This window comes from Sciurus carolinensis, chromosome 14 (assembly GCF_902686445.1).
Source record: "Sciurus carolinensis chromosome 14, mSciCar1.2, whole genome shotgun sequence".
Taxonomy (NCBI): domain Eukaryota; kingdom Metazoa; phylum Chordata; class Mammalia; order Rodentia; family Sciuridae; genus Sciurus; species Sciurus carolinensis.
This window is the reverse complement of record NC_062226.1, coordinates 76,628,028-76,655,299: the sequence shown is the minus strand read 5'-3', so window position 1 is coordinate 76,655,299 and position 27,272 is coordinate 76,628,028. Positions and strand designations below refer to the sequence as shown.

At 38.8% G+C, this 27,272-nt stretch overlaps 1 protein-coding gene across 3 annotated transcripts in view; it reads right to left on the bottom strand.

The window, feature by feature from the left end:
* Pcsk5 (proprotein convertase subtilisin/kexin type 5) overlaps nucleotides 1-27,272 on the bottom strand; it is a 438,740-nt gene that overhangs the window by 382,081 nt on the left and 29,387 nt on the right. For all 3 annotated transcript variants that reach the window (XM_047525058.1, XM_047525059.1, XM_047525060.1), the window contains exon 2: nucleotides 15,073-15,177. In XM_047525058.1, coding sequence (XP_047381014.1) covers nucleotides 15,073-15,177 — 105 coding nt within the window. The remainder of the gene's footprint in view (nucleotides 1-15,072; nucleotides 15,178-27,272) is intronic.

Here is a 27,272-nt window from a genome sequence, read left to right as displayed (position 1 = left end):
TAGAAACTGTCTCTATAAACATTCTCCATCAGGTAGCTAACCCAGATCCCTGGCTCATGTACATCAGAAATCTTTCATCTGCTCTAAATTTACACACCAGTTCCCTTAGGTGAACTGTGTCTTCCTGGCAAAAGACCAGAAGACTCACAGTCCCTTCCATCTTGGTGCTTCTTAACAGGGAAACAACTTCCTTTTGGGATTTGCCTGCTAAGTCTACTCCATTTACTTCTATGAGTCTATCTCCTGCCTTCAGTCTACCATTTTGAATGGAAACCCCTTAAGGAAGGATGTTTTTTTGCATAAATTGGAGCTGAGCCACTTATGGTTACATCTTGTGAAGTGATGCTGAATCCCAAACCTTCTATATCTTTCTTCAACTGGATATTGAGCCTCTTGCCTACTTTTTTGGTGTTATAACCACTGGTTGTACCTGAACTAAATATACTCTGTGGGGCCAGAGCAGAGGCTGATGGTGGTTTTGCGAAGGGGTGTGCACTATGAGGTAGTCCTGGGTGGGCTTCTATCTGTTCGGGTGGGTGGCTCAGTCTGGGTGCTCTTTGCAGTGCATGAGGCCCAGCACTGTTGACACTCCTGTTATCAATACACTGGCTGTTGGGGCTGAAGTGGTTTGGATAGTAATTGTTCTTCTCACTTTGGGATAGTTTTTCATAGTGCTCTTTATTTGCTACAGGAACCACTTGGAACCAAATGATGGGTGTACACATGGCTTGGCAAAACATGTTGTGCTTGTTCAAATCTTCTATTCCAAAGGTCGCCGTCATTAATCCTGACAACGCAATCATTCTCATAAAAAAAGGTTTTCTTGTTCAGTTTTACCACTTTTCTCCAATTGTTTCACTAATAACCCCAGGGTTCTGCCACCTGGAGCAATGGAAAGAACTACATGAATTCCCAAAGGCCCTCCACTGGGGACTTGTTGGAGCTTTACCATATCATCCAGAGAAAGTGGGTATATCCTTCAAACCAGTGTCAGTATATCCAACCGGTTCCACATGGCTGCTGACTTCTGTCCCATATTCGTTGGTTTCAGAGGTCTTAATCCATAGGCAGCAGGCTCCATTTCTTGGGGGCTGGGGTGAGGCAGAACATCATGGCAGAAAAGTGTGGCACAGGGAACTAGCTCACATAATGATCAGAAAGCAGAGAGCCCATTAGCTCTTAAAAAGATGTGGGATATTTGTCAGATGACTCTCCCTTCATAGTCATTTTATATTCAGCTTTGAAACTTGGGAATTTCAGCATAAGCACAGAATTGTGTCTATCTTTACATAGTTTTTTTCAACTATAAACTTGAATTAGATATATGAGAGTGAAGCAACTCTTTCAGAATGCTCTTAAGATTCTCTGTTGCTATATTAACTCACTCACCATATAGGTACTGAACCTGGTCCATTGGGGCAAATATTGCTAAGTTTATTTCCAATGATGTAATCCCAATGTCTCCTGAAGTCTGAATTATAGAGCTTTGAAAGTGGAAACAGCCAGCTTTATGTACTGGTGATTCATCTTGTTATCTTCATTCAGGTCTACATGTGGAGCCTTTGCCCTCTCAAGGTAATTCAGCAATCTTGGGTTTGGTGCAAGGCTGGACTCCTGACCCAGATCCTATCAGTTAATACTAACAACTGGTTAGGACTCATGTCTATGGAGTTTGAACTTTCTCCTCTGAAGGAACAGTGCTATAACTCCACTGCCATAAAAATTTTCAAAATCCACAAGCCTTCAAATGGTTGATTCACATATAATCATACAGTCTGAAAGATGATAGCCGATCAGAAGGCTAATAAGTAGATAATTCACCTAAATTCCTTTGCTGTGGCAATTCTCAAAAGGTTAGTTGTAGCAATCCTCCATCCTAACACACACACACACACACACACACACACACACACACACGGCTCTACTAAAGATGTTTAAGAGTCAGGTGTACCTAAGAACATTTTTTAAAAGTCTTATCAAGGTGCTGAATGAGTTTGTCTTTCTATTAAACAACAAACAATCGTCATGCATAGGGGCTTTAATTGCTATATTACGGATGCTATTATAAAACTAGAAACCCTGACATAAATCCATGGCAAATTAAATGATAGTTATTCCATACATGTTCCTTTACAGTGATGATGCTTTCAAGATATACTTTGTGACACTGAGAATAGGGAAAATCTACTAAGATATTGTCATGGGATACAGAAATTTGGTTGGTCCTCACCCTTTAGCTATGTCTCACCGCTAGTACCATGGTCTCAATATTGATAAACTTTTCCTAATTCTAATCTCAAAATGATTTAGGTATAAACTGGGATTGCCAGATTTATCAAATAATAATACAGGATGCTGAGCGGTATGGTTGGGATATGAGGTGTCTCCCAAAAGCTCCTGTTAATGCAGGAATAATCAGAAGTGAAATGATTAGAGGCGAAATGATTAAATTTGAGAGCTGCAACCTGATTGGTCAATCCTGGTCTGAATGGGTTAACTGAATGGTAACTGTAGGCTGGTGGGGCATGAAGGGGGTGGTCACTCAGGGTCATGTCCTTCCTCAGGCTATTCCCTTTCCTCTCTCTGCATCCTGGCTGTCATGGGCAGAGCAGTGCTCTTGTGCCATGCCCTTCTACCATGATGTTCTACCTCACTTTGGACCCAAAGTAATAGAGTTGGCAGACCATGGATTGAACCTCTGAAACCATGAGCCCAAAATTGGTCTTGTTGGGTATTTTGGTCAGTGACAAAAGATGACTAATACACTGAGTTAAACTTGAATTTAAGATAAAAGACAAATACTTGATTATAATTACGTCCCATGCCAATTTTAAGATATACTAAACATTTATTTTCTCTGGTAAGATAGAAACTTGAGAGATGTGTTAATTTTCTTTAATTAATCGCTGCCATCAAGTCTCAACAGTATTGCTAGCACTATATGTTGATACAGAAAGTAATGCTGAAAAAACAGTATTTGTTTGTTTGTTTATTTGTTTGGTTCCAGGCCTTGACTTAGGTTTGACTGGAGGGAAAGGTCTATGTGGGCTTTGACCAGATCTGTACTTTTTGTTTTATCTTTGATGTCTATTATGATTTGTACACAATAAGCTCTCATAGAGAAACCAATGAATGAATGGCTGGTGAACTCTGCAGCTCTCTCTCCTGCTGTCTCACTCCTGGGGAGATTTCAACTTTCTCTGTGTGAAGGAATGAGCCCATTTTTCCTAATCTTCTAAGAAGTCTCCATCTTCAGGACTGAGGAGATAGCTCAGTTGGTAAAGTGCTTGCCTTACAAGCACAGGGCCCTGGGTTTGATTCCCAGCACCTCAAAAGAAAAAAAAAAAAAAAAAGTCGTCTCCATCTTCATCCTTTTCTCTTTGTGCACAGACAGGCTAAAGAAAATAATCCCACTGGTTCAAGGAATATATCTGAGAAGAAGGTCTACATCCGAAGGGACATTACTGGAACAATTCCACCTAAAGCAAGAGCTGTCTTTGAGCTGGGCCTAGCAAGTTAGTCCTAAAGACACAGTCCTATTTCCCACCTGCTTATTCTGCAGCGTCTTCGGCACTTCGTTTTCTTTCCCCCTTGAATCAGCAGCTTGGGCTTGACAACTTATGTATGAAAGTGCTTACTTAGCTTTCCAACAGATTAAAAAAAGAACTTCCATATCAACCAACAATTTTTATTAACTGAATCTACCCTCATTTCTATCTGATTCTTCTATTTCCTGTCCTGACTCTACCACCACTCTCCTCCTAACATATTTCTAATTTTTAATTTCCATGGCCAACCTTACTAAAATTTGTTCTGTGTTTAAGAAAGTATTCCATTTCTCCCAAAACCACACAAAGTACTTAATGCCTTAGAAGTACCTCTATTAAGTATAATGTTTTACTATTCAGAACTGTCTTCTTCTGGAACTTCAGGAATATCCGCAATAACACTCAATTAATGTGCTCATTATCATACTCTGGAATCAATGAGAAACATGTACTGCAACAGCAAGCAATGTAACTTGTTCCTCATTAAGTATGTGCATATTTGAATAGGTAAGACTGGCTCAAGATAAAGCAGGTTCATCTCAACTCTAACTGCAACATCAGCTCTTTTATGTAAAACAGTGTCTAAGGGGGAGCTGTATGTGATAACAGATACTCTAAATATTCAGGACAAAAGTAGAGAGAGGATATTTGAAAAGTAATTAGAACAGAGAATATGAAAAAATGCACATTTGATGGCAATGTGGACCGATAATAAAATCACAAGTGACATTCAGTGATTCAAGATGGTAATTAATGGATTGGAATGAACATTAGAAAATAGCTCATCTGCTTCATGATTTTACAAGTGAAGTAAGCCCAATGAGAAGTGATAGGCTAATGACAACTCTGAGCTGGCAGTAAAGCAGACACCAAAATCTAAGTGCCCTAAATCTAGCCAATGCCTCCTTCATTTATAACCCAATGTCTCTCCAAGTGGCTGCTCTGATTCCACACTTTAAATGAGACAGTCCTGTGTATGTCATTATAATGTGATTTAAGTTCTTGGGGAATTAGGGGAGATTATGGCTCCTAGCTTTATTATTGCCTCCATCACTTACCTTCCTTTAAAAATTAATTTTAATAATCACTCATTCATTCAATCATTTACTGAAAATCTTCTATGTGCTATACATTGTTCCAGAGCATGGGAATACCACAGTTAATAAAATACAAGAGGCTCCTGACCCCATGGGTTATCACCCTAGAAAGACAAAATCATCAACAACCAAACAAAGTAACTATATGGCTTTGGATTCAGGTACTTTCTAAAATATGTTAAACCCAGACAGTAAGTGGGCAGGTGAGATTAAGGATCTACTTTATCGAGGGTTATTGAGGAAGGTCACCCACCCTAACGAGGTAACACAGGCTTTGATACATGAAGAATGAGAAGACATTCATCGGGCAAAGACCAAAGGGAGCATATTCCAGGCAAACAGAACAAGAGAAAGAGCTTAGTATGTTTGACTGTGATGAGCAAAAAGGAAGTGTTTCAAAGACTAGCTCAGGGAGGTAGGAAGAAACCCAACCATGATGGCCTTGAAGATCATTAAGAAAAAGCTGGATGTTATTCCAAGGTCAGTGGAAAGTCACTGAAAGACCCGATCTTTTTACATCTTAGAAGCTTGCTCTCTGTGGAGAATGACTATAGGAACAAGAAGGGGAGTGGAGACAACAGCTACAGACCAGGGCAAGGATGATGGTGGGATTAAGCAGGATGGTTGCAGTGCAAGAGAGGAAAGTCCACAGATTCACAGCTTCCAAAAAAATTTTAGAGGCAAAACAAACAGTATCTCTGAATGGTTCAAAGAGAGAAAGGATCAAGAACAATTGCTCAATTTTTGTCTCAAGAAATTAGATTAGTCATGGTACCAGTTACTAGAAAGGAAAAAGTGTGGGGCTCTGGAGATGGATAGGAATTAAAAGTTCCTACATGCCATCTTATGTTTTAGATGCTTATTAAATATTTAGTTGAGGATATCAGGAAGGTGAAAGGAAGACCTACACATCTGAAGCAAGGACATCAACATAAAGGTGCCTTTGAAAACAATGAATAAAATCCTCATTCATAGGAAGAACTAGGCCCTAGGCTTGCCAAGCTTCACATATGAAGTAGAGGAAGTTCCATCAACAAAGACACCCATCAACAAATTTCTACCCATCACCATAGTTCCCCCACCTTTTCCTTTCTAGTAAATGCCACCATGATTACTCTAGTTGCTCAACACAAAAAGTGAGTAATCATTCCTGATTGCTTCCCTTTCCTTCATTCACCTCATCAAACCATGTGGATCCTCTTAGTACAGGATGAGAAGCAGAAAGAAAATGCAGGGGATGTGGTCATGATAAACTGAGTCAAGTTTTTCAAGAATGAGCAAAGGATCAACCATGATGTCAAGTAAAAGGTGAAGTCAGGTGAGTACAGAAATGTATTTATTTGCTTTGAAATATCAAAGCATTACTAGTGTCAATAAAAGCAATTTCACTATAAACAGTTTTATAAAAAATGTGTAGTATAGAAAGGTTGAGTTATTTTAAGTGTTTATGTATCCTTTTAACCCCATCATGCATAAAACCACAGTCACATAAACATAGATCCTTTATGTTTAAACTTAAAATATAAATGAGAACACATGTTACATGCTCTTGTATATATTTTTTTAATAATTTTACATATTCTTTTGGAGTTCTTTTATTATTTATATGTGTAGATTTATATCGTTATTTTAATGGCAACTGTTGTTTTTGTTATAAGAATTTAACTTTTATTTTTTTCTTTTCTTACATGCATAATTCATTTTATTCTGTTATACAATATACTTCTCCAAATATATGCCTGAACAATGCTGAGTCTTCAAATGGGAGATTTGATAAATACAGTAATGATGGGACTAGAGAGAGGGGCTACAAAATTTTTTTCTGCCACATCATATTGTCTCTCTTTTTATTGTAAGAATTGTTTGACATTTGTAAGAAATGTGCCCAGAAACAAAATTCATAAACACTTATTAAAGAATCAGGTCTTTTCAAATGTGATGTTTTAATTGAATTTCTTATCTACTTCTGCATTCATTAATATAAATATATGAGTGGGAATGATTTCTCTTCAGAATCAGACAATTAAAATGGCTTTGGGTTTGTTTTTTTATTGTCATTGCTGAGTTTTTGTTTGTTTGCCATTTCCATTTATTCCTTAAGTTTGCTTACTTATTTTATCCTAACTTACCCAAGATTTCAACAGAACAGGTAGGCTCAAAATTCTCTCTTTAACACCAACGTAGTTATTTAGACTCTCTTATTATTATATATTTTCTAGATTCAACATCTATGATTTTAGAACCGGACACCTAAGTAATTAACAAAGATTTTGCAGTTAGTACCTTTCCACAAGTTGCTAAAGCGATTATACAAAATCCATAATCTACCTCCCTCCTTCTACTCTTCTCCCTATTTTTATGACCACAGCTTTTATTTTTCACTTGTTTTCTTCTTTGACTTATCCATTTTTCTCCAAGTCTTTTAAAACTTTCTTCAGGCAGTAATAGGTGTCAGTAGGAATCTAAGTAAATCTCAAGAGAAGCAAGAATGAGCTCTTCACCCCCAGCAGCCTTGAAAGACATGAGCCTGTTAAGTGCGTGCCTAAAAGAAACTCAGACTTCAAAGTGGAGGCTAAGACACAAAAAAGGAGTCATGTTTGAGCCCCACAGTGAACTTTAGTTGACAGAACTAAAACCTTGCATCCAGATACCTGGGACAGACACCTGAGGCTTTGTATTGCTCACAATACGTCAGACCAACGCACAATGATAAGAGTGCTGAGACCCATCTCTCATATCTTCCTCTTTTTCTCCCAACACAGCCAATCCAAGGGAGCACTAAGTCGGATGCCTTCCAATGTTTTTCTTTGGTCCACACGAATATTTTTAAAACTTCTGAATTTGCTGCCAACATTTAACATGGGAAATGGTATGTAAGAATTGAGACTTGCAGGTTCTTTTGAATCACCAGTACTGAGCCAGTTTTCCACCCTGAGAACACCTGGCTGCAGCTAAGCAGCAGCGCATCCCTGCACTGTGCTCCATGCCCATCTTGCTCATTCTTATCACCTGCACTCTCACTGTAAGCATGAGGGTTTATGACCTTTCAAATGAGGCACTGCCAAACGCTCTTTAGTAAAGATCTGGCAGCTTTGCCAGAGTAGATGAGAATTTTATTTTTTTAAAATTCATTCCTATCTATCAGAGATTTGGGCTTGGGCTGTGATCTAAACTTTCCCATCAGCTACCCGTGCAGTATACAATCTGCCCTATAGTTTCTAACTATCTCAGACATCTGGGAAAGCTAGAAACAAGACAGAAAGGAAGGAAGGTGGAGAACACAGTGAACTATGCACCCACAAAGTTCCCCACGTCTCTTCTACTCTGCTGGCCATCTTGTCACCCTAAATGCATCACAGCTTGCAAACCTATAGCTGAAATGCTTCTTCCTGAAGAGTGAGCATTCTGGTGGGATTTTCAAAGACTCGCAAATGCTATGAAAAATCAAAGACAGACCAGGCGTGGCACTCTTCTGTAATCTCAGTGACTTGGGAGGCTGAGGCATAGATCACAAGTTTGAGGTCAATCTCAACAACTTAGTAAGATCTTGTCTCAAAATTAAAAATAAAAAGGCTGGGGTGTAGCTCAGTGGTAGAGCACATTTGGGTTTAATCCTGGTACTGGGAGGAAACAAAAACAAAAAAACAAAAAACAAAGAATGAAGACTGGAATTTATTAGAATGGTAGTATTTCACAGCTGATAAAAAGACGGTATAGAAGATAGCCTGGAACAAAAGAGGTTCTCAAAAGGTTTCCTGACCATCACATCCATGGTGGGTTCAGCTCAACATCAGATCCAAGGCTACACTGCTTGCAAAAACATTCTCAAGATATTTGCTAACTACTTTCATTCACTGGTGCAATGACAAGGGAAATGTAAAATGCCCCAGTTATGATGTATCCTAAACAACAACATGAAGCTTCAGGAACTGGTCCCAGAGAGCACAGCCACCCTCATTTTGTGGAAGCACAAGGGCAAAGCCAGGGACTTCAACATGTCCCAGATCATCCCACACAGCTGGATGAGCACAAATCCAGGAATGTTATATTACACTTATAAAACTGAACTTCACAAAAGAAAGTCAAACCATTAAGTCATTATCACATTTAAAACCAAAGAGCAGGACATTAACCAGCCAAAGAAAACATACAGGAATCTCATCTGGACTGAGTGGGACTAGGGGAAAAGAAATGCAGCAGTGGCCTGCACTAGACAGACTTGAACTTGGGGTAAAACTAATGTTTAAGCTGCACCAGAACAAATGGAATATTATTCATGAACAGGTCTGGCTGCAATTTATGCATGTGAGCCAGGAAGAGCTGCCTTCAGGTGCTTCTAAGTACATACTTCTACCTAAATAAGGTTTCTTTACTTCCAAATTTACCATAGTAGAGCAATTTGTGTGAGCAACACACTTACATTCTCTACATCCACCAGGAGTTTGTCTCTAAGTTAAGAAAAGGGATAACTAATGTGCTGGTGGCCTCCACGGGTCAGTTAAAAGATCAATTAGTTATGAAAAAAGAATTCTAAATTATAAAAGGAATCCATGGGGAAATGGCATTCGACTGGTAAGAATTGGATTTGTGCCACTTTTCTGTCATGTGCAGAGAGTTGCTCCTGCACTCAAGTGACTCCATTACACCTATTTCACTTTTGAGACAAAAAGAGAAACTCCGGGCAAGTGAAAGTCAAATCCTGGGCATGATAGGCACTAAACCGGATTAGTGAGGAACTGCAATTTACCTTTCAGCTTTCATGTCTGTTTCATCTGCTCTTGCTAATGACCTCCAATCACTTAATTTATCCTTCCTGTCCTTTTCCCAGCCCTTGGTCAAACTTGAATGCTCAGTTCTCTTCAGAGGAAATGACTTAATGTACAAATGTAGCAAAGGGGCAACATGTCTGCAGGATAAAGCCTTGAACTTAATACTGAGCCACATTTAGCAAGGGACAATTTTGTCTCCAAGAGAAAAAGCAGAGGGCTTCAAATACTTAAGAGTTATTGTGGCCAGGCGTGGTGATGCACACCTGTAATCCCAAGGGCTCTAGAGGCTGAGGCAGGAGGATTGCAAGTTCAAAGCCAGCCTCAGCAACTTAGTGAAGCCCTAAGCAACTTAGTGAGATCCTGTCTCAAAATATAATATAAAAAGGGGTAGGGATGTGGCTCAGTAATTAAGTCTTCCTGGGTTCAACCCCCAGTTATGAGAGAGAGAGAGAGAGAGAGAGAGAGAGAGAGAGAGAGAGAGAGAGAGAGAGAGAGATTGAGTAGAAGCTTATTTATCATTCTATATAATTCTGGAAGGCAAAAATAAATCCAATGGGTAGAAGTTACAGGCAAGTAGATTATAGTTAGCAAGTTAAATCTCTTCAAATAGAAATATATTTGAGGGTCCAAAGACCCTCTGGTTCCTGCTTGTCCCAGACATATGAGAAAGCTGGATACACAGGAAGGGAGGGGGAGAATACAGTGAATTCTGCACCCACAAAGCTCTTCCTGCCTCTCCAATCCTGTGGGCCATCTTGTCACCTAAAGGCCTCACAGCTTGCAAACCTATAGCTGAAATGTTTCTTCCTGAAGAATGAGCATTCCGTTGGAATTTTCAAAGACTCATAAAAGTCAAATCAGGAATTTGATAGAATGGTAGCATTTCATAGCTGGTGCAAAGGTTATAAAGAAGACACTGAGTGGTAGTGAACTCCCTGTCACTGGACATGTTCAAACAGACTGGTAGTGAACTCCCTGTCACTGGACATGTTCAAACAGATCTGAAAAAATTCCTTTCAGAAAAATGACGGAGGTTAAGTCAGAAGTGAATAGTGGACAGATAAGACCATCAAAGAGTCCATGTTACACGAGCAGCTTTTTCATAAGAGATGCACACAGCTATGTATGCCCATTCAATGAAGCAAGAGGGCCTAGGAAGAAGCTGGAAAAGGAGCCATCCCTGGTCGAGGAAGATGACTTTACATGATCAACCACAGAGAAACAGAACATGGGTACCCAACTTAAAGGCTGTTTGTATTTTGTTTCACAAAGTTGCATATGCCCTACTCTAATAAAGAATTTAGGATTTTAGTTCTTCTGCTTCTTGTAAGGAGAAAGAAAATCACCTCCCTTGCACACCTTCGTACCCAATGTTTGCCTGGGCAACTGAAGAGCTTTATAAAGCACTTCTACAAAAAGTTGTCCCACAATAAACACCCTACTTGACCAAAATGTCTATGGCTGGCAAAGATTTATGAAAAGACTAATAAGAGGATTTGAGAAAGTGAATTCAGACTATTGTTTCTGAAATGAAGCATTAGTCTCTTGGGAAAAGGTTGGTTAGTCAAAAAGAAAGATGATGAAGAAGGATGGAAAACTTACTGGTCTGGTTGCTGAAAATATACTCAATACTTTCTGCAAAATCATGTTATTATTGTACTAGTGCTACAATCTGTGAAATCTATGAATCTGTGTCATTTAAAACATTAACCATAACATAATGCTGATATATGGGCATCAGGGCTTTCTTATTCTCTGGGCTCTTATGCTCCAACTAACCACAGCATTTACTCTAACATCAAGAGTATTGTTCTGACAATGCTGCTAACTTTTGCATTTCCTCATTTGGAAAGGTCTAAAAACAAAAGCAAGGAGGGAAACTAGTCATGCAATTCACTAAGGCAAAGAAAAAAACAATCATGGATCTTTTTAGTAGTGCATATTCCCTGCAATTCACTCATTTGTTTTCCTCTGTCTTGAGAACGTGATAGTAAAAATAACTTAAAGTTCACATCACCAGTGTTTTCCACAAAGCCATATCACATGGTCCAAACCCACAGATGTGCCTCCTCCCTGGCACCATAACCATACCCAAGATTAAAGAAAAGGAGACCTGCCCCAGAAAGCAAGTCACAGCAACACTTGCTATCTACTCTCAGTGAGGTTAATTTGGAATGAGGGATGTAAAATAAGCGCATGGAAATTTACGTAGTCCTATGGATTGGATGTGGTTTGTCCCTAAGAGTTCAGGTGTTTTAAGCGTGGTCCTCAGTGTAGCAAAGTTAAAAGTAAATGGGATTTTTAATAGGTGGGGCCTTTTGGGAGACCATTATGTCCCATTATTGCAGATGCTGTCTTCTGAAGGGATTAAGGTCATTTTTTTACTGGACCCTGATGAGTTCCCACAAAAAAGTTTGCTCTAAAACAGCAAGACTTCCCTGGTCTCTGGCTTCCTGTCTTGCCATGTCATATCTCTTTCTCACACACTCTCCTACCATGATCCCATCTGCCATGAAGTGACACCACTTAGGAGGACCCTCACCAGAGTTGGTACCATGCTGTGTGGACTTTCTGCCTGAAAAAGTGCCAGTTAAGTAAATCTCTTTTCTTTACAAATACCTAGCCTCAGGTATGTCATTATAGCAACAGAAAGCAGATGAAAGCACAGAGTTTCAAAGTATCTCCATACAATACATTTATTAATTATGAAGTGGAAAATAGTAATTCTAATGTAGAGAAGACTGCAGACACCATCCAAACCATGTGATTAATGTTATCACCTTCAATGAGGAAATAAATCAATGTCCTGTGCCTTCCAAACAAACACAAACCTTCTCTGGTATTCTTGTTAAAAATGTTCTTACAAAACTTGAATCTGATCATGAGGAAACAAATGAACCTAATTTGAAATATATTCTATAAAAGAACTTGCTTACAGTCTTCAGAAATTTTCTAGCTGGTTAAAGGAAGGCAGGCAGGCAGGCAGGCAGGCAGGTTGGCTGACTGAAGGAAGAATGGCAGAGTAAAAAGGGCTTGGGCCACAGAACAAGTAAATGTAATCCAAAAAAGAGACTGTGGCAAAGGCAAATCAAGTCTACAGATCAAAGAATAATACTGAATCCATGTTAATATACAAATTTTTATTATTGTACTTACCATTATGGATGGTAATGGTAAAAACCAAGAATGTCTTTGTTTTTAATGTACACACAGTATTTAGAGTTGAAGGAACATCATGTCTATAATTGGTTCCCAAATGTTCAGAAAATACACACACACACACACACACACACACATACACACACGTACTAGTGCTGCTATCTAGTGTGTGTGTGTAAATAGAGTAAAGAGAAAAATTGATCAAGTAAGCGAATTAAAATGTAGAACATTAACATTTGGGTAATCTGAGAAGAGTATATAGGAATTCTTTCTAACATTTTTTGGCAACATCTTTGTAAAGAAGAATGTATTTTTAAAAAAGAAAGAAAAAGAAAAGGTAGGTGGGCCTAAACTTCTGGAGGAGGAAGCTGGAGAAGAAGGAGGAATGTAGATATCCCCATTTTCTCTGTTCTAATCTATGCCCAACGCTAAGAAGCACTGCAAATTCCTGAGTTCCCCAAGAGATATTATGGGAGACAGTGACAGCAAGCTTCCTTAGAGAACCATTATGCCTCTAAATCCCCAGAGCCTAGCACAGGGCTTGGCAGATGCTGACTCAAGAAATGACTGGGCAAACTAGGGGTTCAAAGGACTACAAGAAGTAACTGAAAAGAAACTGAAAGAAAGTATGGATGAGCCCCCATTTGCAGCACTGCATCTGCAAAGCCAATGGAATTGTGGCCCTCCTGTGTAAATGACTGGGTGCAGTGACAGGTAGAAGACATCTGAGCGTAGAGAGATACAGCCTTACTCTCCAGTATTCATTTCACTAAGGGGTAAAGGGAATGGAGCATGTAACCTTGGGTTGGCCTAAAATGGTCCAGTTCCTCTGGACTGAGTAAGAAAGGGTGTAATGTTCCAGGTACTATGTGTCCCAGAATCCAAGGTCTCTGTTGGATCATGCATAAGCTATTTCATGTACTGAGATAAGACGAAATGAAAACCAAGATGCCCAAGATAACAGTAAGGATTGAAATAGCTCCTTATTCGGTAAATCCTTCATCATGAAAACAATGTCTCATTACATTCTGTTCTTACTTCCCAAACCAACTAGTACTTAGTTTTTCAAATTCACATTGACTCTGCACATGAGAGCTGAAATTGAAATCATTTTAATTATCAAAGTTCAAGATATTTTGTTTAATAGATGAAAAAATACCGCTTTGCTTCAAAAACATGTAGCTAGTTCAAGATTGTTCAAACAGATTAGTTTTCCAGAAAAATTAAATTCTGAATAGAGATGAAGGAAAAAAATACAATTTAGAGGTCACTCAAGTGTACGTATTAAGGGATGTTCCTATAATGCACAGAAAATTGGTAACTTGAAGAAATATACTTTTACTAACCACAAAAATACAATTTCATAATCATGAACACTGGACCATAATATTCCAGAGAAAAATTAAACAAAGTAAATCATGACACATAACAAAGGGCAGGACTCCAAATTTCAAACCTGATTTGCACAGTAATTCCATAGGAGCCTCTTTGTTTTAATAAGAAATATAATTTTCAAGATATCTCTAGCTGAGATTGCTACACACATTGGTAGAGACCTGTTCACCAATTTATTTGAAAAGATGCACTTAGGGCAAACCCAAAGCACTGGGGTGCAGTCATGGGGAGTGTGAAGAAGGAGGCAAAATAACTTATCAGTAAATCATGTACTGTAAGCCCATAGCAGAAATGGGACTAATTGTCACAGATTCCCCCTCTTCCTCTTTACTTGCCATGTCTGAAAGGTTCATTTGTTTTCCAGTAAAACTTCTTTCCTCCAATTTAATTAATAAGTACAGTTATTGAGCTCAACCCTGGAGTCTTAGCTGTCTGCAATCAGTTTCTCCCTTACACCTCTCAGCTTCCCATCTCTCCTATCAAAGTTGCTCCACTTCGCTCAAATGGGAGGACCTATGCCTGTCATACTTCCCTCTAGACTCTCCACAGGAATGTATATTGTCTGTACTACCCAAAAGTTACCAAGTGAATCCACAAGAGCCAAGAGTCATCTTCTACCTCTCTTGGGTTCAAGCATCTCTCCAGTCCCAGACATGGTCTTATCCTGGGGTATAAACCAGATAAAATCACAAGGACTCACGGTGAATCCCACAGTATGACTTAAGTCTTTCTTAGAAAAAATCCCTCCTTCAGTGGAGTTCACAGAACCTCTGAACTATATGCAAATAGATTGATAGTATGGTATTCTTACTTCCATCATTCTCAATCAATCCATCTTCCCTGCTCCCTCTCTTTTCCCCCTGAGAAATGCATGCCTGTGGCTACCCCTGGGTTGCTGTACACTGGGATGATAGTAGTAGTTAGTCAAAAATTCAAGCCATTGCCTATTTTCATCAGAAGAGGAAGCAGGGACACTGGACCAAAGGATAATATGACAGTTCTAGAAATTTGAGCCCCATACTGGTCATCAGTTACCAGTATGTTATCACCAATGAAAAATGCATAAGCTTTGCTTCTTGGTCCCCACCCACTGGTTCTTCTTACCTTTGGTTCCATTGAAATGAAACTGTGAGTTCCTCTGCTTGAGAGAACTGACCTTTTAATCGTCCTGCTATGGTAGAAGTGGTAGTAGTCCTTCAGGGCCCCAATCTGCAAAGGCAAGGTGGGAGGGAAAGCACAAAAGAAAGATGTTAAAAGCTTAGAACAGTCTTCTGCTTCCCTGTTTTTCATTAAAATAAGAACACAAAACAAAAAGAGGTCCATAAATTATGTAGGTGCCCGCTGTGTTTAAATGTTACTTGAACCTTGGTGATCACTTTTCAAAAGGAGGACATGTGATATGAAATGGAGTGTCCTTGAGGCAGTGACTGTGGAACTAAAGACTATAATGGGCAGCTTAGCCTCTCTATAGCTCCTTTTTAATGTTTAATTTATATGCAGCATTTTAAGTAATTCTATATCAATCTATATCCAAATGCGGGAAAGACGGGAGAAAAAAATCAAATAGCTATCTGGTTATAAAAACACATTGCATTTTGTTTGCTCTAAGAAATGCACAATGAAGGACCTTGTTAGATTATTTATATAGTTAATTTGAAACACGTTGTAAGCAGTTGATCATTCACAAAGATAACACTACTTAGTTTCCCGACTTCAGTAGACAGTATAAATGCATAGCCCTTATTCATTTATTGCAAAACTAAAAGTGCAGTGGCAATTTCTAAAATAAAATAAAAATCACATATCCTACCTATCAGCTCTTTCCTCTGTAAAAATAGTCATATCAAGTTTATCTTATTCATGAACACTTTAGTCCTCTTGTTTATGTATCCCCATGGTAAAGTTAAAAACAGGTCTGTTTAGGATAATTTTAGAAATAAGTTCCAGCCCACTTTGGAAATCTCAAACAACCATATTGTCTAGGCAGATTATAAAATGTGGATCACAGAATAAAAATTGAACCACATCACAAAGACAGGAGAGCTTGCTTTGAGCTTCAGCTCATGCCACTAGAGCTAAATAGCATATGCTTACTAAGTCTGTTTCCTTTTCTATAAAATTGGACTTGAGGCTAGTTGATTTCTGAGACCTCTGCAGTGCTCATATTCCATTCTGTGATATTGACATTGTACTTGTGTTGGGCAAATACAGTAAATATCTAATTCTCCAGAACACTCATGGCTCTGCCCTAGAAAAATGGCCATCATCAGGATGATTTCCAATTGGTATAACACAATGTTGGGGTTCCTTAGTTTACACACAAAAAAGTCACCAGCCTTGGGTTAATACTTTGCAGATAAAAGACTTATTTCTAATTCCCTTCTTTTTGTCATATTCTTAACCATCATCCCATCCAATTTTTGTGCCATTTAAGAACCATTACTGAAACTTAGGTGCTATAAGTCACTGTTGGGTCACCATTAAAATCTCAAAGAAAATCAAAATCCTCACATTTTTGACTCAAGTGGAAATGCCCTGATCTACAAGAAGAAATTCCAGGCTCTGAAAATAAGAGGGAGACCAGGGCGGGGCAACCCCAGCTGAAACCTCTAATCTCTGTGATCCTGGACTCTGAGGCAGCAGCAGAAAATGAGGAAAAGGGAGGGCCCAGAGGCCAGCCCAGCCTCTGGGAGTGTTTGAGGGTAAATTTACTGGCCAGCTTTAAGATTCCAGAGGACAAAGGGTAAAAGCTCAGGAGTGGCTACATCATCTTTTACAATAAAACCTTAAAATCCCAAAAAGCTTAAGAGTTTTCAATTCACGTAGCTTTTGTCAAGTATTCCTTGGGGAAATACAGTAGTTCTGATGGAAAAGAACACAGACTGTCTTAGGAAGAAGTTTAGAGAGAACTAACCATCAACAAGGTCAAAAATACCCATGTGCTTAAGATCATGGCTACTCAACTCTAATGGAACCCCTTTGATTATAGGAAGTGGTTGAATTCATCTCAATTATCAAATGCAATGCTGTGGGTAAAACACATACATCCTGAAGGCATCTTAAGATTCTTTGAGCTCTCAGTGGTGCAGAATGGAATTCCAATGGGAACTTTGTCCTGACTCAAGCTGATTTGAGACTTTGGACAAATCTTTTCCCCTCTAACTTGTTGGTTTCCTCAATGGTAAACCGGGAAGGACACAGGAGGCAGAGCAGACAGAGACTTAGCATCAGAGTAAAATGGGGGATAATGCTTGGGTTAGTGTGGCTCATGAGGACTGAACCTGTGGCTCATGAGGACTGAAGATAATGTGTGAACTGCCAGGACAAGTCACCAGTCACCACCTAGCACTTAGTAACTGCTGGGAGGTTATTCATTTCCCTTCTAAATTTATATCTAAATCCCACTTTCACTCACCTCTTATCTTTCTTCTGATTAATCTCTCACCTCTAACACTTGGACACAATTCCTCTTGGCCCACATAGGTCTCACTTCCCCAATCTCATTAGCAAAAATCAGAAGGGTTGATAAAACAGTGTTGTACAAGATATAGGCAACAAATGTAATTTATGCAGGATTACTAAAAACCATAACGAGGGTCATTTTAAAAGAAATTTGGAAATATCAGTAAAATTATAAACTGCATCTGACCTTTAACCCAGTCTTTCTACTTCCAAAGGTGTATTCTGGGATGGATGTCACAACAGACTTTGTGAAAGTGAAAGAATGCAGACAATTAGCTGCCATTGATAGGATAGGTTATTAATTCTATATGAATGAAAATGGACTGAACTTCAAGTTATAGTGAGTAAAAAGATAAATTAGAAAGGTGCAAAACATATTACAATATGACCAAATTGGTGGGGACAGAAAAGGGAAAAATTTATATTATGTATGTTTATAGTTGTAAGGATACTCAAGAAACTGAAGATAGGTACATTATGTGCATGCATTAGTTTTTCTAATTATAAAATCTAACTAAAAGTGAAAAAAATAAGATAGCACACACACACACACACACAAAGTCCATGTGACTGGTACAAAAACCACATCTACTCAGGTCATCCAATCTCTGTAATAGTACGCTCTACTTTATCTCCATTTCTTGGGGATTCTGTTTCCTTTATAAAGTTGTGAAATAGTGCTCATTTATTGGCTCATGTCTCAATTAATAAATGCCTACCTGTGTCAGGCATCTTTTTGCTCATCTACATTATCCATTTACCTTAATCCCCAATAGTTCTGGAAGATAAATATCATTAGCTCTATTCTGATGTAGAAGGCTACCAAGTCTCTGGGAGTACCCACATGTACATACCCAAGCTTGATTGTGAGGTGGTAGAATATGAATCTTTTGGAGAATGTACACTAGCATCAGGGTGAACTTAGTTTTGTTTAGAGGCAGTGGTGGCCAAGGTCTAGCTGTGGGTATCCTTTGGCATATTTTATTGGTAAGCTGCTAAGTAACTATTGAAGAGCTACAGTGGCAACATAAGATAGCTTCCTCATTCCTCAGCTTTCTGTCTGAGGCAGAAATGGCAGCTCTCATGGAGGTCCTGGGTGGTATGGCTTTGAAGAATATTTCTGAAAGCTTGACCTTCATGATGGACTCTATAAGCGATTAGTCTAATGCCTTCCAAGTTAGTCCAACTAGCAAATTCAGTTCTCTGTAGAAGTTTCCCCTGACTATCCCAAACTGGGTAAGCTGGGCCTTAAAAAGTAGCTATACATCTTACATAATCTTGCATAACACGAGATCCTCAGTTATGTACCTCTTAAGCCATGGGCTATAAGCATCAAGGAGCCACAGGCTGCTGGATGATTCATCCTATCTACTCTGATATTCTGTTAAATGACACAAGTTGCCTTTGATCTTCTCATACACACTTGTACCAACCTCATCTCTCAAATCTTTTCTATATAGTAGCTAGAATGATATTTACAAAATGCAAATTTAGCTATAGGGTTTTATTTGTGTGTCTCTGTGTGTGTGTGTGTGTGTGTGTGTGTGTGTGTGTGTGTGTGATACCTCTTTCTGTGCTTCCTTTTGCTCTTAAACAGTATTAGTTAAGGAAGCTAAGGGGTAGGGTACAGCTCAGCAGTAAAGTGCTTGCCTAGCATGCATGAGGTCCTGGGTTCAATCCCCAGCACCACAAACTTTTTAAAAAAAGTATAAGTTAACATTTAATACTATTCCACATTGTAGTTCCAAAAAGTAAATCAGAATAATAATATCATATTAAAAATTTACACTGTGCCAGGAACTACTTGATGTGCTTTACTTAACTCATTAAATAAATACTAATATCCTACTCTGACTACAGGAGCTGCAGGATGTGGCCTGGCCTCTCTCTCCATCCTCACCTCAAATCTGAATTCCTTTCCTTCTCTGGGTTCAGGTCTACTGACCTTCCTTTAGCTCCTTGACTGTGTTATGCTTACTAATCCCTCTACCTATAGTACCCTCCATCCTCTTGATTCCTCTTACCCTTCCTTTATGTCTCACCCATACTGGGAAGTCTTCCAAAACTCCCCAGACAAGGTCAGCTTCATTCACTAGACCACATCATAGCATCCCAAGTGCATACACCCAGATCAGTATAGCATTGGTCACGTTTGCACCCCACACGCCTACATGCACCCTGAGCCTGGGACACATCTGCTCTGTCCACCATTTTATCCCCATCTCCCAGTACGTGGTTCAACGCATCATGGGATCTCAGAAAAGACTGACGAATAAAGGGTCTAAAAACCAGAATCCTTGAATTACTCACATCACATATAGTTGAGCCATATGTGGTTTGAAATCTCTACAACTACCAAATTAAGGCTAATTTCAGCAAAAATGTTCAATTTTATCTTAACTGAAGTACCACTCTGCCAGTGTTGTGGTTCTGAAAGGTGCGGGCTGAGACATTGCTATGCTTCTTCTGTTAGCATAACAACAGCAAAGGAATAGTATGCATTGGTCCAATTATTTACCTCATCCAGACAAAGTAATCAATCATCTTCCAGGCCAAAAAAAAACTCATATATTCATATATATGTATATATGTATGTATATGTATATATACACACATTTAAAAGCATACTTACATCTTTCATCTATTATTGGCAAGAATTATCTTTTATATTCTTTCAACAGCACTGAGCATGCTGAGGGCATTTAATAAACATTAAGAAGAAAAATGTCATAACATGTTGGGAGTTATTAAAAAGAAAGACAGTGTATGAAAACAGAGCAGTAATATTATCTATAAGCAGGCATTCCATCTAGTTCCTCTGGGGTAATGTAAAACAAAAGATGACTGTGTTTATGTTATGCAATAGCAACAAGGGCTAAAACAAGGTACAATATATAACTAACATAGGGACATTTTATAAATAAATCAGGAACAATGGGAGTATATGAAGAAAAAAATCAATAGCAGATAGATCAAAGCCCAACCTTTTCCTTAACACTACATAAAGGAAAAAAGAGAACAAGTTCCTCTCTCTCAGCCTTTTAAGCTCCTCTTCTGTACAGTTGCACACAAATACTTTTTTCTTCCTGGCAATACAACTCTACACACAACACTAAGTCGATGAATTTCATATTTCATTCCTAATTCTGTCAAGTTTTTGTGATTTTTCTTCCTTAATGGTAGTCCCTCACCTTTGCATCCAGAATTTTTCTACTAGTGTGCTCTTTCAAACCAAAGGGTGTTCCTAAGGAAAGGTTTATATAAACTAAGGTATAAATGACTGGTAAGGCTCAATACCTTAGTCCTTCTCAAGACAACACACTTGATCAGCAAATTGTAACTTCGGCCAAATGAATGTTTCTATAGGGCTTCTAATAAAAAAAAATGCAGTCTTTTTCTATATTCTTTTCTGAGCAGCGAGAGGTAATATTCCCAATCTCCCTAAATTCTTGTATTACCAGGGAGCTACTGATTACAGAGCAGAGAGGTCTGGGACCCACCAGTCACTTTGGTTTTGTCCTCATCAAAAGCTGAGTGGCTTTCCAGTGGTCATTTGCCACCAATGAATGGCTCCCTGCATATACTTTGCATCTTCCTTTCACACAGTTCTGTAGGATGACTAAACCTCACCCTACAGAGAGGGTTTGCTCAGGCCCAAAGGGTTTCCTGGAATACAAGACTTTCCAGTGTTGAAACTGGGACAATTCTAGGTAAACCAAGATAGCCAGTCACCCATTTACAAAGCACTGAAGTTACAGTGTTTGGTAAACCCCCTAGCTCTCTCAGGCTGTCTGTCTGCCTTGTTTTCTCTCCTGTCCCCTCCAATCTATAGATGTCTCCAAATTCTGGTACTTGAAAAGTTATTTACCTCCATTCTACAAACATATGAACAACCACCAAAAATAAAATGGGGCCAGGTGCAATGGTGCATGTCTGTAATCCCAGCAGCTCAGGAAGCCGAGGCAGGAGGATCTCGAGTTCAAAGCCAGTGAGACCCTGTCTCTAAATAAAATACAAAAACTAGGGCTGGGGATGTGGCTCTGTGGTTGAGCATCCTAGAATTCAATCCCTGGTACTCACCCCCAAAAAATGGGTAACAATTTGAGCATAAATTTCACAAAATAAGATAAACATGTAGCCAAGAAATGTATGAAAAGTTATTTCAATTAGAAATAAAAATCATCACAGCACTGCACATACGCTAGAATGTCTAAATCAAAAAAGACTGTCAATGTCAAATTTTCATGAAACTGTAGAGCATCAGAATCCTCACACGTTGCTAGGGAGAGTGTAAAATAGTTCAAGGTCCTTGGAAAACCACTCGGCGATTTCTTACAAAACATACATCCTGCTCATGACCTAGATATTCCATTTCTAGGTATTTACACCACAGAAATGAAAATATATTTACAAACAAAACTCACACACAAACGTTCATATCACCTTTCTTAAAAACAGTGTGCATGTATCAATATGTAACAATGAATCCCACCATTATGTATAATTACAAGGCACCAACAAAAATATGAAAGGAACTAGACTCAAACTAGAAACAATGCAAATATCTATCAATGGGTAAATGGCAGAATGCTACCCAACAAGAAAAAGCAATCAAAAGGAACAGGAGCTGAGTGTAGTTCAGTGGTACAGCACTTGAATAGCATGCCTGAGGCCCTGGGTTTAATCCCCAGCATTATAAAATATAAATTTAAAAAAGCAACAAACTACTGATATATGTAACAATATGGATGCATTTCAAAATATGTACGCTGACCCAAGAGTACATTCTGTATGATTTTATTCTTATGAAATTTTAGGATAGATAAATCTCAGCTGCAGTAATAGAAAACAGATCTGCAAAAGTCTGGGAGGAGGACTGACTGAGAGATACCTGGAGAAATATGCCAAAAATGCTTTTTATCTTAACTGATAATACTTCCATCATGGTAAGGGCAGAGGTGTGTTGGGATCAGCTTCTCACAGGCTTGTACAAACCAACTGATCCACCCACATCTTTTCCCAAAACCATCTCAGTGACATCAGATTGAGAACTTGACATCAACAATGATGGAAGAATTTACATCACAAAAAAACTGGCAAAGGTTACAAGCTGGGGCTTTCTTTCCCCTGAAGAGTAAGTTATATATTTATCAGGATTGGACATGTCTATTTGTCAACATTTGCCCAACCTTATACAGAAATGGTTGCATTTGGGAAATGCAAATTACCCTCTAATAATATAAGAAAAAAAAAGTTTTAAATTGCCCTCTTCTGATTTCTGGCTATCTCCTGTAACCTAGAGAATAACTTAAGAGACTGAGAAATGGAAGAAGCCAGTTGCCTGGAACCAGAATCTGTCACCCAGTTTGCACTTCTTCCCATCTTCCCAGGTGAGATGAGGAAGAATCAGATTTGAGAATGTTAAAAAATAATTGTAATAATTTGTCTTCTGTGTTCCAGACTCCATAACTCTCAAAGGAGAATCATGAAAAAGGAGGTCATGATTTCTTAACTTGGTCACCAAGAACACTCCCACCCTCAGGGCCTTTGCATCTGCTTCGCTTTCCATGGAATTTCCTTCCAGAAACCTCGATGACTCACTTCCTCACTGATTACAGGTCTTTGCTTCTCATGAAGTCTTCCCTTCTCAGGAAGTCTTCCCTGACCTTCCAATTGAAAATGATAAACCTTCCAGCACACCCTAGGCCCTCATTTATTTAGCTCCATAACATTTACCCCTACCTACCACATCATATATTCTTTTGGTCTCATTTATTATTTTTCTTCTGACACTGGAATGTTTGCTCCATTTAAGGGAGGGTTTTGTTTTATTCACTGCTGCATTATCATTATCTCTTCTAACAGTGCCAGGCATACCCAATAACAGTCAAACACAAAAGTGAACAAAATGGCTTACGTTAGTCAGCTTTTTGTTGCTATGATCAAAATACCTAGGACAACTTAGAGGAGGAAAAGTTCATTTTGGTTTACTATTTCAGATATTTAGTCCATGGTGGGCCAACCCCATCGTTCTGGGACCTAAATGAGGCAGAACATGATGGTGGAAGGGCAAGGTGGAGAAAAGCTGCTTATCTCATGGCAGTCAGGAAGCAAAGAGAGAGAGAGAGAAAGAGGAAGGGGCCAGGGAAGATGTACCCTTTCAGTGCACATCCCAGTGACCCACCTACTCCAGCCATGACCCTCCTGCCCACCATTACTATCCAGTTGGTCTGTTCAAACTAGGAGGGACCGATTAGGTTATAGCTTTCATAATCTAATCATTTACCCTTGAATATCCCTGTGTTAACACAGGAGCTTCAGAGGGACACCTTATATCCAAACCACAACATGGCCCCTGACCTAGAAGAACTCAAAGCAACAGTGGGCATGTCTCTAAACCTGAGAGAAGGGTTTCTTTTTCATGCTTTGACAGCCCATTTTGCATAGACTATTGACATATAACATATGCTTTATGCTTAAATAAGTGGCAAGTGAATACATGAAACATCACAGGCAGACATATGAAAATTAAAAATTTATCACTAACAACTTCACCAAATTCTGACTTTATATTTTTTAGTCTCCTTGCTCTTTCTGACACAGTTAATCACTTCTTCAAATCACTGAACAAAAGTGATATTGATAACAAGGCTGTAGAATAATTTTAAAATACCCCATCAGGAGGCAAGGAAAGCTTACAGAGTACACATCCAGCGGCAGGAACCACAGCACTCATCACAGCAGGCAGCAGGTGTCACCATCCACACTTTACCACAAAAAAGCAGAAGCTTACAAGGCTTAAGAACTTGCCTAGGGCCATCCAGTTACAGGGGGGAGCCACAGCTGATGCTGGTCCTCTAATTCTAGAGTACATCCTCTTAACTATTCTAAAAGAAGCTGATTATAAAAAAATGTCTAAAGATGAACTGAAAACTATAGCTATCCTGATATCTTAATTATTATCTAAAAAAAGTATATTACTAAAAGTTGTATAAAGAGGGGATGTTTTCTAGGGATATTTCTCTCCTTTCAGCAGATGCAAAAAAAAAAAAAAAAAAAAAGTATTGCCAAGTACCTCCAAGAGCAAGACAGAACTCATCCCTGGAGTCTGTATGGACAAGAAACCTGGCCTCCATACCCAGCTCTACCATTGCCCCAGGAAACTTAGTGTCAGTGTTGGAAACAAAGTATCTTCAAGGCTTAAGGGGTATTCTAAGTTAAACTCCCACAATATCCCAGCACCAAGGTTCATAGATGCGACTGCACAGGCCCATGGAATGCCATGCAATGACACATTATCTTTTTAGATACTAGTTTCAAGTCAATCATTTAGAAAATTCTTGTAATTTTTTCCCCTGAATTCCTTCAGGTTTAGTTTCAATATTTTAGCTCTTCAGAGAATGGCATTTGAGTGCCTGAATTCACAGCAAAATAATTCCAGTAAGTCTTTTTAAAAAGTCAGAAAGACTCAAGGAAAGATAAAGCTCAATGATTTCAGCTGTATAACCTCTATAAGGTGCAAGTATATGGTAGGTTGAATAATGGCTCCTCAAAATATCTACATCCTAATCGCTACAAACTGTGAATGTGTTGCCTTATATGGATCAAGTAACTGTGCAATAGTGATTAAATTAAGAATCTTGAGATGGAGATTATTCTGGAATGGGATGATAGAGTGGATATAAAAGAGAAAGAGTAAGACACAAAGAAGAAAGAGACAGGAGTATATTATGCTGCTGGCTCTGGAGATAGTGGAAGGAACCGCAAACCAAGGAATGAAGAAGGCCTTGGGAAGCTACAAAAGAAAATGAAGTCTCCTCCATAGTCTCCAGAAGGAACATAATCCTGCTGACACCTCAATTTTTGGTTGGGACTTCTGGCCTCCAGAACTGTAAGATAATAAGTTTATATATTTATATGAATTTATATTATATTTTTAGCCACTAAATTTGTGGTAATTCATTACAGTAACCATAAGAACCTAATGCAAGGTAGAAATTAGTACCTCTCTGGGCTCCCATAAGAAGCAAAGGTAATGAAACTACAGAGACTATTTGTATTTGATCCTTTTTATTCTTCATAATTTCGGGACCTTAGTGTTCAGTATCAATTTCCAAATAGCTCCATCAATATAATATAATGTTTAATATTGACCAGGTACTCTGCTAAGCACTATGTTAGTATGATCTTATTTATCCTCAAAACAAACCAAAGTCCAAAACGAAGCAATTTTCTCGGAAAAAAGGAATTAGTAAATGGTTTGTTCATTCCAACCTAATGTATAATTAATACTACTACTAATAAAAACTACCACTCACAGTATGCTTTCCCATATTATGTCTAATCTTCCAAAAAACCCTGCAGAGGAGGAGAATTAGTCTAATTTTGTGGACAAGATAACTGAGCTGAAAATGAAGAAAGAGTACATCAAGAAAGGAAAAATCTGAGCCAGGATTTGAAATCAGGTCAGTCCAACTATGAAAGTCTAACCATTTTCTAGTCATAACATTTTGATTTTATTTAAAATGTATTCAAATGGCTGTAAAGAGTTACGTGTGCTTCCGCTGGCACACTCAGGGTTATCCCCACCCCATCCCATCCTCCTCCCTGCCCTCATCACTTTACTCTAAAGCCGCCTGACCAGGAGAACCTAAGTTCTAAAAGTTTATCTTAAAAGTAGGCAAGAGGACTAGAGTCATGGCTCAGTGGTACAGCACTTGCCTAGCATGTGTGAGGCACTGAGTTTGATTCTCGGCACCACACATAAATAATTGCAACTAAAAAAAAATTTTTTAAAAAGTAGGCAAGAAAAATATCTTGGATACTAATCCTGAGCAAGGAAGAAACACAATTTCACCAAGAAAACCTAAAACACAGCAAAAGGGTCAGTCCCAAATTTTCCCAGATTCAAGTGAGAACCTACAGTCAACCTCACCATTCAAAGGGCCATGCAATCTGTCTCAAAGAAAATCCCAGAATCTCAGCATAGGAAAAACCTTAGTGATTTTCCCCACTGGATGCGGATCCATTCTTCAAACTGTCACAGAGCACTGCATTTTCTGCAGCAGCCCATTTGTTAGAAGGTTCTTTCCAATAATTAGCCTAACTAGTTCAAGCCTGCAGCAATAACCCAATGGTATCATCCCTCTGCAACCTATGAAGCAGCCAATGCTTCCTTATTGGCTCTTCCCTGTTCCTGGCTGAACATCCAAACTTCTCCATCTTTCCGCATGCAGCAAAACTTTGCAGGTTGCCTCCCCTAAACAAGCCAACATCTGTAAGGTCTCTCCAGAAAACTCAGAGCCTAGAATATAACACATCTTGTCCTTGGTATCATAGAGCCAGGACAGAGTTCATAAAACCATGATCTCCCTTGACAATGCAGGCCAGATAAAATGGCTTAAAATTGAAATATTTTCAGTAGAATGAACTAAATAATCATCAAAAAACCCTTTAAAATTTGGTTCCCCTCCAGTCTGTATTTTAATTTCCTAAATGTAAATGATAGAAATTTACATTTCTATTGAATGTTGAATTTCATTTTCTATATTCTACTCCAGGCTTTTCTAGACTGTCTAGACGTTCGTTTATTTACCAAGTGTGTGTTATGTGCCAAGAACCGTTCCAAAGACATTGCAGATAGAGGGAACAAAACAGTCCCTGCTAATGTGCAGATAACACTCTAACTTGGTTCTGTCAACCCCACCGTGTCAACTACAAGTTTGAAATTAATGACTTCTCTACCAAGTCAGAATATTTCCTCCAAGAGTGCTCAAAGAAATTTCATACACAAGGAAGGACTTGGTTTCACATTCAACTTAACAAAATGTTTGTAATAGTTA